This window comes from Clarias gariepinus, chromosome 2 (genome assembly GCF_024256425.1).
Source record: "Clarias gariepinus isolate MV-2021 ecotype Netherlands chromosome 2, CGAR_prim_01v2, whole genome shotgun sequence".
Taxonomy (NCBI): domain Eukaryota; kingdom Metazoa; phylum Chordata; class Actinopteri; order Siluriformes; family Clariidae; genus Clarias; species Clarias gariepinus.
In genome coordinates, this window is record NC_071101.1 from 47,975,555 (window position 1) to 47,988,969 (window position 13,415).

The window sequence follows — 13,415 nt, forward strand, 5'->3', positions numbered from 1 at the left end:
TATCTGTGGTTTAGTACTCACACAGATCAGCTGTTATAAATTCCAATAACTTTAATATGTATAATAAAACTTTAACACATATTTAAGACACATTTTAGTGATGTTTGTTCATTTGAAGTCGCTGTGAGGAGAAATTAATACATTTTATCAAGTCGATCTAAATCAACTAAGAGACACAGAGCCTGTAAAGTCAAAATATTTCTAAAATCATAAAAAATGTAATGGAAATGTATTTCCAATAATAAAGCACTATATTACATTCTGTGATATAAACTGTAAGAACTATGATCGAGGCAGGGACACGGGGACACAGAGACCAGTGGAACAGAGAAACATGAGCTCTTTTATTATCCAAAGCTAGGAATGTGGAGAATCCAGTGCAGGCGTCTTTGCAGTGCAGGCAGACAGTTGAGAAGCAGTGACTCAGGTGGCAGTGTAGAGTTACCTGTGTCAGTACACCAGTAAAGGCGGGGTGGCAGCCAAGTCGAGGCAGTGAGGCAGCCGGTTCTCTGTGGTCTGGTGTAGTGAAAGAATCCTCCAGTGTAACTGCAGAAACAACACAACATGAGTGAAGATCCAAGGACATCACTCACATCACTCACCCATCTGACAAACGAGGACCAGAGAGGTAGTACTTCAGCTCTTTTAAAACACACTTGATCTTAGTGACATGTTGTTCAGCCAGTTGGAGTTTCCTGAATTTATTTATTTTTTGCAAATTTACTATTTATTCAATACCAAAGACCTTGTATTGTATGTATGTAAATACTGTATGTGTTTACCATAGCAGCCTTTTAATTACCCACTTTTTATTATTATTATTATTATTATTAGAAAAAATATCTATTAAAAATAAAAACATAAAAACATGTACTGATAAAATAATTAATTGCTAATAAAATAAGATCCTTTTATAAACTTTGATTCAATTTGTGCTGCAAAAACAGTTATAAATCATTTATAACCACACAGTTTCCCAACAGCACCAAGTCAGCACCTTTCATGTTTTTATAACAGTTAAAATCAATAAAGATATAAAAGTCACATAAACGCCTTAACTGAGACAATACTATGCAGTTCTCTCGACGTCAGGTCACCTGATTTCTTATTTAACAGTAGTTTGTAACAGTGTCCAATATTCCTGATAGTGCTGCTACTACTAGTCCACTAACATGATTTAGATCTGTATTTCTACTACTAGTTTTTGAAGGTAGTTTAATATAGACAAGTTTGTTAAAATCATAACATTTTAGTACCAACAATGAGGCAATTTTATTTATTAAAATGTCATTTGATCATTTAAAACATCTTTTCCTGGCCCTTAAATATAAGAGCAGTCTTCAGCTTTTTTTTTTTCAAAAAAAGGATATTTATAAGGGAAAAAGCACATTTACAACAGAAAAAGCATAAAGTTTCAAGAGAAAAAAAACACACTTATAAGGGAAAAAACACATATATATGGGAAAGATGATTTGCCCTTCTGGGCCACCGAATAAAATAATTTTTCAGACAGAGATTATTGCAGAGGCATTTTATTTAATTCCACCTGTTATTATTTCAAAATGTAATTTTTTTCAAAGTCAGTATTTATTTCAAAATCCCGTTTTTCACGATGGCCTCTTTATTTCATAATGCGACTTTTCAGCAGAATGAGTCATTCTGTCAATCAAGAGTGATAGGGCAGAGCCAGCTGTGTGATTGGTTACTCCTTTATTCAGATGTAAGTATTAGCGCATGAAGTATCTATTTAGGTCTAATGGTGCAATACGTATTTTATGAAGTAGGTGGCAGTACAGTGTCTACTGGTAAATTTATGCTAAAATTAGCAGAACTGACTGAAGTTCACACCAGTCCGCCATCTTCCGTGACTTTTGACTTAGCACACAACTTACTAGTATAAAAATATAACGCAATACAAAAATAAATGCTTTTTAAGCATATTATTTGAAGTATCTCTGAATACTATATACACCTGAGTTCAATTTCTGTAGTCACCCCCAGGCCTGATTACTGCCACACCTGTTTCAATCAAGAAATCACTTAAATAGGAGCTACCTGACACAGAGAAGTAGACCAAAAGCACCTCAAAAGCTAGACATCATGCCAAGATCCACAGAAATTCAGGAACAAATAAGAACAAAAGTAATTGAGATCTATCAGTCTGGTAAAGGTTATAAAGCCATTTCTAAAGCTTTGGGACTCCAGCGAACCACAGTGAGAGCCATTATCCACAAATGGCAAAAACATGGAACAGTGGTGAACCTTCCCAGGAGTGGCCGGCCGACCAAAATTACCCCAAGAGCGCAGAGACAACTCATCCGAGAGGCCACAAAAGACCCCAGGACAACACCTAAAGAACTGCAGGCCTCACTTGCCTCAATTAAGGTCAGTGTTCACGACTCCACCATAAGAAAGAGACTGGGCAAAAACGGCCTGCATGGCAGATTTGCAAACCACTTTTAAGCAAAAAGAACATTAAGGCTCGTCTCAATTTTGCTAAAAAACATCTCAATGATTGCCGAACCTTTGGGAAAATACCTTGTAGACCGACGAGACAAAAGTTTAACTTTTTGGAAGGTGTGTGTCCCGTTACATCTGGCGTAAAAGTAACACAGCATTTCAGAAAAAGAACATCATGGAGAATGTCCGGCCATCTGGTCGTCAACTCAAGCTGAAGCGATCTTGGGTGCTGCAGCAGGACAATGACCCAAAACACACCAGCAAATCCACCTCTGAATGGCTGAAGAAAAACAAAATGAAGACTTTGGAGTGGCCTAGTCAAAGTATTGACCTGAATCCTATTGAGATGTTGTGGCATGACCTTAAAAAGGCGGTTCATGCTAGAAAACCCTTAAATAAAGCTGAATTACAACAATTCTGCAAAGATGAGTGGGCCAAAATTCCTCCAGATTGCTTTAAAAGACTCATTGCAAGTTATCGCAAACGCTTGATTGCAGTTATTGCTGCTAAGGGTAGCCCAACCAGTTATTAGGTTCAGGGGACAATTACGTTTTCACACAGGGCCATGTAGGTTTGGATTTTTTTTCTCCCTAAATAATATAAAAAATATCATTTAAAAACTGCATTTTGTGTTTACTTGTGTTATCTTCGACTAATAGTTAAATGTGTTTAATGATCAGAAACATTTTGTGTGACAAACATGCAAAAGTATAAGAAATCAGGAAGGGGGCAAGTAGTTTTTCACACCACTGTATATATCTCAACAAAACCAGACGAAATACCTAAGTTGTCTAGATTAACCGAGTGTGTCCAGGACATAAAAGATTGGATGACCAATAACTTTTTTTTACTAAACTCAGACAAGACAAAGATATTACTCATCGGCCCAAAAACCAGCACACAACAGCTTTCACAATTCAGCCTGCGTTTAGAAGGATGTACTGTTACTACTAGCTCAACAGTAAAAGACCTGGGTGTAATATTAGACAGTAACTTGTCCTTTGAAAATCATATTTCCAATATCACAAAAACAGCCTTTTTCCATCTTAGAAATATTGCCAAACTCAGGAGCATCTTATCCGTATCTGATGCAGAAAAGCTAGTTCATGCATTCATGACCTCCAGACTGGACTATTGTAATGCATTACTAGGTGGTTGTCCTGCATCCTCAATAAACAAGCTTCAGTTCGTCCAAAATGCAGCCGCCAGGGTTCTCACCAGATCCAGAAAATATGATCATATAACCCCAATATTATCATCCCTGCACTGTTCAGTTTAGAATTAATTACAAAATAGTATTACTTACATACAAGGCTTTAAATGGTTTAGCTCCCACATACCTAACCAGTCTTCTGATATGCTATAATCCATCACGCTCCTTAAGATCACAAAACTCCGGACTTCTGGTAGTTCCCAGAATTTTAAATTCTACAAAAGGGGGTAGGGCATTTTCATATTTAGCTTCAAAACTTTGGAATAGCCTTCCAGACAGTGTTCGGGGCTCAGACACAGATTCCCAGCTTAAAAGTAGACTCAAGACTCATCTCTTTAATCTGGCATACGCGTAACTCATCCCATAACCTCATACTTCAGTACATCTATCCTGAATGGCAACTACGCTAATTCTCTCCATCTGTTCTGTACTTTTCTACGCATCTCGAGGCATCTGGAGATTGTACCAGCTTCAGTAGACAAAGGCCAACCCTGCGACGATCCTGAGGCATCTAAAGAAGGACCAGCTCCAGCTGGATTCTGCCTTATTATGGTTGGAACTACACATCCTGCTCCTGTGCTCCCAGTGATCCAGACTCCATCTGCCCTCTGCACCTACTGACTCATCCCTATGCTAGGCTGGACTTCATGTTAATTTAAAGAAATTCTGTTATATTGTACTTTCAGCTGCATAACACACGATATTATATAATCTCTATCTGTTATCACCCAAATGAGGATGGTTTTCCTCTTGAGTCTGGTTCCTCTCTTGAGTCTTTCCTCTTGAGTCTGGTTCCTCTTTCTTCCTATTGCCATCTCAGGGAGTTTTTCCTTGCCACTGTTGCCATCACCCTTGGCTTGCTCATCAGAGACATTTCATTCATTCATCTCATTATTATCTTCACACATCTTTCTCACACATACACAATTTAGTATTATTATTATTATTATTATTATTTTTTTTTTATGAATTTCTTTCATTTTTGTGAAGCTGCTTTGAGACAATGACCATTGTTAAAAGCGCTATATAAATAAAGTTGAATTGAATTGAATTGAACTTTGGCTGAACGAGTATGCCGCCGAGTTGTCACTCACTCGCCCTGCTGTGAGAGCTCTAATGCCGGAGTCGGGGGCTGGTGTTATTCCTGTGGCGGACAGTCTGGGTGCCGCAGGCAGAGTCGGGGGCTGGTTGTCTCCGCCTGCGGCACCCAGACTGTCCGCTACAGGAATAACACTGATCTCTAACCCTCTCTAAAGTCTGGATGCGCTCCTCTAACGCTGATATCTTCTCCATCAGAGAATACTAACACACACCTATCACAAGTAAAATTACCACTAACGATGGAGGAAGAATGTCTAAACATCCTGCACTCCAAGTACTGGAGAAACAGATGCATCTTGAGTCGTCGTTTAAGGATAGTCAAAGTCTCTGCTGTATGGACAGCTAGAGGAAGTTCATTCCACCACCTATGTGCCAGAACAGTAGAGCCTGGATGAATGCCGCCCTCGATCCCTGAAAGATGGTGGGATGAGGCGAGCAGTGCTGGAGGATCGGAGGGAACGTGGTGCAGTGCGTGGTGAGCCTAGAGCAGAGAAGTAAGTGGGTGCTGGGCCATTTTTATCTTTGTAGGCAAGCATTAGCGTTTTGAATTTGATGCGGGCAGCTACAGGAAGCCAGTGCAGAGAGCGGAGAAGTGGGGTGGTGTGGGAGAACTTGGGAAGGTTAAAAACGAGATGTGCTGGTGCATTCTGGATCAGTTGCAGAGAACGAATCGTGGACAGAGGCAGGCCTGCCAGGAGTGAGCTGCAGTAGTCCAGTCTTGAAATAATAAGGGACTGAACAAGCACCTGAGTAGCCTGTGAAGAAAGAAATGGGCGAATTCTTCTGATATTGTAAAGAAGAAATCTACAAGAGCGGGTAAGATTAGCGATGTGTGGGAAAAATGACAGATGATTGTCCACGGTTACCCCAAGATTGCGGGCGGTGGCTGAAGGATTGATTTGGTTGTTGTCCAGTGATATCACAAGGTCTTGACATGGGGATGAGTCACAAGGGATAAACTACAGTTCGGTTTTACTGAGATTGAGCTTCAGCTGATGAGCAGCCATCCAGGATGAGATGTCTGCCAGACATGCTGAGATTCAGGTGGAAACCTGAGTGACAGAGGGAGGAAAGGAGCGAGTAAGTTGGGTGTCATCAGCATAACTTTGGTATGAAAATCCATGCGATGATATGACCTTACCAAGAGACCGGGTATAGAGGGAGAACAGAAGAGGACCAAGTACTGAGCCCTGCGGGACACCAGTAGAGAGTCTACGTGGGGCAGATGTAGACCCCTCTCCATGTTACCTCAGTAACTTAAGATGTAGATCCCCTCCATGTTACCTCAAGTACTTACCCTCAATATCAAGGATACAGAACTATTAGACACAGAGATTCAAACCGCTCACAAAACTCCACTTTCAGCCATTTGGATCCGAATGTTCCCGAACGCTCTGCTGCGGTGCTGAGCATGCGCAGTGACTCAGCAGAGAGAGTTGTCGATATGACGCGCCTCAATCTCATTCATGCAGAAAGTGTTGATCTAATTCATTCTTCTTTTTTTTTTATTCTGTTACAAATAACAAGAATTAATCATTTAGCAGAAGAAAATATTCTTATTAATCAACATACTTTTATTTTACAAATCAAGCAAGTGGTAAGTTGACTTTTTTAAGTGTATTTAAACCCTGAAACTACAGTGGAAGCCACTTAAAACATCCTTTCCCAGCTGAATGCCTTGCAGTTATGATGTTACTCAATGTGATGTCACTGAACATGATGTCGCTGAACGTGTCACTCAATATAAGACCACACAGAAAGTTATTCATCACTTTTCGGCGTAAGTTTAAGGCATTGTCACGTCTGACCCGTTTGACATATCAGAAAACCCTCTAAAATTTTGCATCCTCAATGTCTTTAGATCACAGCGCTGCCAGTTTCTCTAAACAAACAGTGAATCTGTGAAGAATACAACATTTAGAAGACAAAAGATGGTCATGGGTGTGAATTCTGCTTTAATTAGAAAAGTGGTGGTTTATTACTAAACTAATCTGGGAAGCTGCAACAGTTTAAACAAGAAACATGCGGTGTACTACATGACATGAGTGAGATATAATTATGAAAATAAAGTGCCATTCTTAACACTAGAAACGCCGAGCAGCGGTCATTTGACCGAAAGGGGGTAAAAAAAAAAAATATTTCACACTCGATCAAATTCCAGGACCCTCCTTTTATGACTTTTCCTAGTTCTGTGATCTTAATCACTCTGTATGCTTACATTTTTAAAATCGCACCAGTAAAAGCCAGTATAAAGCTATATATATATATATATATATATATATATATATATATAGTGGAAAGACTTTGAAGCAGTTGCAGCGTTTTTTCAGTTACAACAAGCACAGCGATAAGTCCACGTTGTTTCACTGGTTATGACATAGTGACATTAAACAGCTGAACAACTTCACTTTTCCGTTTACCTCTGAGAAAAAAAGATGGATTTTGTTTGTTTATATTCAGACTAACACCTTCCAACCACCTCTCATAGTCTATTGTTAGTTTTAATGATTTGGCAGAAACTAATTATCACTACATAAGTACTCCAACACCATTGATCATGAGTTTCAGCTGAAACTAATTCTTTACATGCAACAGAAAATGTAGATGCAGATTCCAAATGTATAAAGATGCATGCTATATATATATATATATATATATATATATATATATATATATATATATATATATGTATGTGTGTGTGTGTGTGTGTGTGTAATCGAGGCTGGCTCTATTCAGGGGCAAGAGGGGCAGCGCCCCCTCAACTAAATGTCTGCACATGTTAATATATTCCTAAAATTAATGTATTACAAGTTGATAAAAATCCAATGAAAAAGGGACACTACACAATACAATATTAGATCCCTCATTATTTGCTTTGGGTGAAAGCGCCATCTAGCGATCATTGTGTGTCAGCAGCAGCTTTCCATTCAAAACAATAGGCGGTCAAATGACCGCTGAACCGCGTTATAAGTAGGTGACACTGGCGCGGCGCTTCTAGTGTTAAGACACGACCCGGGGATCCCCTGCCTTCAGTGTACTGTAGATGCTTTAACCATTTCACCACATGGAAAGATAAGTGAATTATTGGCTGAAACGTTCTTTTCACTCCCATCAATGTACATGAAGAATACAACATTTACAAGACAAAAGACAGTCACAAGTGTGAATGTGCATCTCTTTGTCCACAGGTGTGACTTTATATAGTGTTAATATACGTCTCTATACATAGTAACACACTATGTTAAAGAAAAAAAAAACACTCTTAATTACTCATGACCCATTACCCATACTTAGCTAAATTATGTATTTATGTAAAACATGCTGGTGCAGCATTATTACCTACTACATAAAAATACATAATTGGCTGACATTTTAACATTTCTTATATTATTATTTGAAAGTGTATGAGAGTGACAGAGCGAGATGACATCCTTGATGAAGTGATGAAAAGTATGTAGACAATGCAGTAAAGTCCAGTGGCCCGGTGTGGGTCTATTAAAGCATAGTTAGTGACGATACTCAGACACTGACACTGTATATATCTCCAAGATGACAAGCTGGATTTAATCATGAACATATGTTGACAAGGCAAGAACTGCAGCAGACTAAGGCCTTGTTCACATGGGCGTTAAAATCGAGCGTTTTTCTTGCGTCCGTATCGTCCGGTGAGCGCGGATCAAGCGCAGAGTGTTTTCTACACATAAGAGTCAATGAGAGTGTTCACACGGGCTTTGGTGACGTGCGTTTGTCCGGCTGCGCATTTATACGGCATTAAAAAAACTTTGCATGCAGCTTTTTCTTGGCGTTCTAATCCCAACGAATGCAAGGAAAACGCTTCTAGTGCGTTTTCTTCACATTCATTTTACGCTTCGGAAAACTGGATATATCCGACGTTGTGCAGTCAGAGCGGGCATTCATATCCAGTTCCAGACACTGCCTCCACAGGTTAACACACAAACTACAATTTGGGCTGCAAGCTGACGTAAGACAGAGACAAATGTAGTAATGTAATGTAGTGTCAGTAACCTGGAGAAAGTCCTGTAACCTTGTGCAGTTTTGAAGAATATGTAACAGTTATTTAATAGACCATCTTTTAGTATAAACATAAGATATTTATTATTAATAAAAAGTTACAGACATGTTTGTGTATGCTGTTAATGCCGTGAGGGTAAAAGCATTGTGAGCATTTTGTGCCCAATTCAGTCTTGTTTCACTCACCAACTAAGCAAGAAAAAATAATGTGAAATATAAAACCATATCTATAAATAAATAAACTGTTGAAAATGTATTCATTAACAAGACCAAGGAATTACTACATATGTTTTTTAGATAAAAACAAATTATGTCACCACATATTCATGGACTAAAGGGAGATGAAATGGTTAACACAGGACTATTTATAACCTCCCTCTTTTTTAGCTCCTCCTCTCACACTCTCTCTTATACACACAGAACCAGGAAGTTCTTGTCAAAGAATACGAAACTCAGACTCTCTCTCTTTCTCTCTCTAAGTTTATTAGTGCAGGAAAATGGCTGAGGCCAGTATTTCAGTAGATCAGGATCAGTTCATCTGTCCAGTGTGTCTGGATCTCCTGAAGGATCCGGTGATTATCCACTGTGGTCACAGTTTCTGTAAGGTGTGTATTAATGGCTGCTGGGATCAGGAGGATCAGAAGGGCGTCTACAGCTGTCCTCAGTGCAGAGACACTTTCACTCCAAGGCCTGTTCTACGCAGAAACAGCATGCTGGCTGAAGTGGTGAAGAAACTTAAGAAGAAGACTGAAGTCCAAGCTCCTTCTCCTGCTCACTGTTACGCTGGACCTGGAGATGTTGATTGTGATTTCTGCACCGGGATAAAACACAAAGCTGTCAAGTCCTGTCTGACGTGTTTGACTTCTTACTGTGAAACTCATATTACTCCTCACTATGAGTCTTTTGAATTTAAGACGCATGAATTAACAGAAGCTTCATTAAAACTACGAGAGAAGATCTGCTCTGAACATGATGAAGTGCTGAAGATCTACTGCCGTACTGATCAAACCTGTATTTGCTCCTTGTGCATGTTGGATAAACATAAAGGCCATGACGCTGTAACAGTTTCAGTAGAAAGAGCTGAGAAACAGGTGAGAACTAGAAATTGTTAATATATACAGTATATATGAGCCTATATGGAGGCGTTGCCAGTGTGTGTTAATACGGTGGCTTCAGACTTCAAACTACGCATTTAAGTTTCCAGATATGTCAGGTAGAAGAAAGGTTATCATGTTGCAAACATGTAGAACTCTTAAAATGATGTTTTATTGTGGATACAACCAAAAACAAAAATAGAAAATATTACCAAATATTAAGAATATGATGACATTTTTTGCTCAGTCACATTTGTATAGTTCATTAAAATGAAATCAAATTTATTTTATCATATAGTATATTTTGTGCTAGAAAAAAATGTCACTCTATTCTGCACAATCCTGAGCCCTATACACTATGTAAAAAACAGCAAAACAACACATTTCTTCCACTACACTCATTCTTTTTGTCAATTCATGTTTCAGTCAGTTATCAAATTAAAATGCAGCATTAATGGCCCCATTCAGCAAAATAATTTTAATTTGTCTTAAAATGAATGTGTTTCAATAATAATGCATTAAGTGACTCAGTGTTAATCAGGTCAGAATAATCAGATATTTGGATCATAAAGCATGAAGAGTTAGTGCAGTAAAGTGTTCAATGTATTTACCATTATACAGACAAAGTCATCTTAACACCTTTAACTTCTAGGTCTAATTCATTAGTCAGTATTTTGCACATGGACTATGAAGTCAGAACAGCATTAAACAAAACTGAGTGTTAAATAATAATGTGTGTGCATTATGAAGAGCTTAATAACTGTTTTATGCCCAGACTAAGTTAATAGAGGAGAAGATAAAGTCATGTTTGTCATTGTAGTCTTTTATACAAACCACATGTGGTCAAGTGATCATGGCTTTATGTCTCGACTCTTTAGTTAGTTATAAACATGCAGAAAACGCGTCAAATATGTGGACATTCAACAAGGCTGTGTTGTGGATTGTTGATATACATTTACACATACAGTATACACAATATTTATTAAATTGTTTTATCCTTAGAGTGAGTTAAAGGAGAAGCAGATGAAATCCCAGCAGAGAATCCAGGAGAAGCAGAAGAAGGTGCAGGAGCTGAAACAGACTGTGAACACTATAAAGGTGAGCAGTGAGCAGAGACAGAGCTGCTCCTAGAAACACACACAACATGGACAACATGGAGTCATTTAGAGTCGCAGTAAGAGAGGAAATGATAGATGAGCTTTAAATTCCCTCTGTGTGTGTGTGTGTGTCCTAACAGCTGAGTGCACAGACAGCAGTGGAGGACAGTGAGAGGATCTTTACTGAGCTGATCAGCTCCATGGAGAAAAAGCGCTCGGAGGTGACGGAGCTGATCAGAGCTCAGGAGAAGACTGAACTGAGTCGAGCTGAACGACTCCTGGAGCAACTGGAGCAGGAGATTGCTGATCTTCAGAGGAGACTTACTGAGCTGGAGCAGCTTTCACACACACACGATCACATCCAGTTCCTCCAGGTAACACTCACTGTCTGATCTACACACACAGCTGTTCCTCACACACTCTCTAAAACACCTCCTGTTAATGGAACAGTGAATGTCCTCTGATGTCACAAGTGTGTTTTACATTTAATCTGCTTTCTGTAGGCTTTAGCTTCTGGACGTCGGTCTCCTATAATAGACAGACCAGACTTTCAGACATCCAGCATCAGTGTCCATCAACATCTCTCATTTGATGGAGTGAGGAATTCTCTCTCAGATCTGAAGAAGAGACTCGAGGAATTCTGTGAGGAGGAATTCAACAAAATCCCTCCACATGGTAAGAGGAGCTGTTCCTGCTGGAGAAACACAATGATGGACGTCTTTACTCGCTCTGTGAAGTCTTATTTCTTAGCAATGCTCCTGCTGACCTTCCTGCAGACAGTTTGAACTAAAATACTGATTTAAAATGAATAAACTGACTGTATCACTTTACACTGTTTCCATCTTTTACAACCTGATGATGCTTTTTGTCTTCATTTCCATTTTTCTCTCCACAGCTGCAGCAGTTCAGATCTTTTCACCACCAGAGACAAAGAGCAGAGAAGAGTTTCTGAAATGTACACACACACACACACACAAATATTAATTAGATTTATAGATTAATGTTCTCTTTAAAAGTAGTTTAGAAAAAAACGAATGCAGTATAAGCGTATATTAGGAATTTTATTTGGATTAAAATGTAAATTAAATAGGTGTATGAATAAGTAAAAAAAATGTGTGTTTGTGTAAGAAAGAGAGGGAGAGAGAGTTCTACATCTTCCATAAGCAGAATAGAAAATACAGACTACTGAAAAGTAACAGGATTTCTTTTTTAATTATATTTGAATGAACATTGAGACATTTCTCCCTCAGATATCAGCGCACACAGACAGCTGTCTCACTCTTCACATGAATATACAGTATTCTGTAAATTAAACCCAACATGTTCACATTGTTCAGTTTGTTTTTCTCTTTTATTTTAGATTTCTGTTATCTGACTCTGGATCCCAACACGACACATCGTAACTTCATTCTGTCTGAGAAGAACAGAGCGGTGAGATACAGTGTGAGAGAGCAGCAGTACTCTGATCATCCAGAGAGATTTGACTCCTGGTTTCAGGTGTTGTGTAAGGAGAGTGTGTGTGGACGCTGTTACTGGGAGGTGGAGTGGAGCGGTGAGGGTGTGTCCATATCAGTCTCATATAAAGACATCAGCAGAAAAGGACGAGGTAGTAAGTGTGTGTTTGGACGAAACAATCAGTCCTGGAGTCTGGAGTGTCATTCTTCTTCTTCTTTCTCTTTTTATCACAACAACATTAAGACTGATCTCAGAGCTCCATCATCCTCCAGAATAGGAGTGTATGTGGATCACAGTGCAGGAACTTTGTCCTTCTACAGCGTCTCTGACACGATGAAGCTCCTCCACAGAGTCCACACCACATTCACTCAGCCTCTGTACGCTGGGTTTGGGCTCGACTGGTGTTCTGGCTCTACTGTGAGATTGTGTGATCCAGAATAAAGTGTGTAGTGTTTTGTGTAAAATTTCTGCACATTGTCACATTGTTGCTCAGTCATCTGTCTCACTTACACACAATCCAGCTGCACAAACAGCTCAGTAATTTAACAGAGCGACAATTAAAGAGTAAATATTAACACTGAATATAGTTTAATAAAAATAAACAGATGTATTATTAAATGTATTAAATGTATTATTATAAAGTTGTATCTGTGTGAAGAGCCGTGGTGAGATTCGGCACACATCAAATCTTCTAAATAAATATCTTTACTGTATACTGTATGTATGTAACACCTGTGTAAACACAGACTTGTATTATTATGGGTCACTCATTAGATAGTTATCTGTGTTTCGAGTAGCTGCTTAAGAGAAAATATTGAAACATTAACACAATTAGAGTTAAACATTAATACGTATTTAAGACACTTTTACAGTGATGTTAGTTCATTTCAAGTCGCTGTGAGGAGAAATGAATAAATGCCGTCCAGCACCTCTCTACTTCTGCTCTCAAAATCTGCTGTACAG

At 38.9% G+C, this 13,415-nt stretch overlaps 1 protein-coding gene across 1 annotated transcript; it reads left to right on the forward strand.

Annotated features, from left to right (window-relative positions):
- Positions 1-9,270: 9,270 nt before the first annotated feature.
- LOC128515055 (tripartite motif-containing protein 16-like) lies at positions 9,271-12,934 on the forward strand. Its single transcript, XM_053489069.1, has 6 exons — positions 9,271-9,897; positions 10,903-10,998; positions 11,138-11,371; positions 11,501-11,672; positions 11,893-11,952; positions 12,358-12,934. The coding sequence occupies exons 1-6, from the start codon at positions 9,304-9,306 to the stop codon at positions 12,891-12,893; spliced, it is 1,692 nt and encodes a 563-aa protein (XP_053345044.1). The 5' UTR covers positions 9,271-9,303; the 3' UTR covers positions 12,894-12,934.
- The last annotated feature ends 481 nt before the right edge of the window (positions 12,935-13,415 follow it).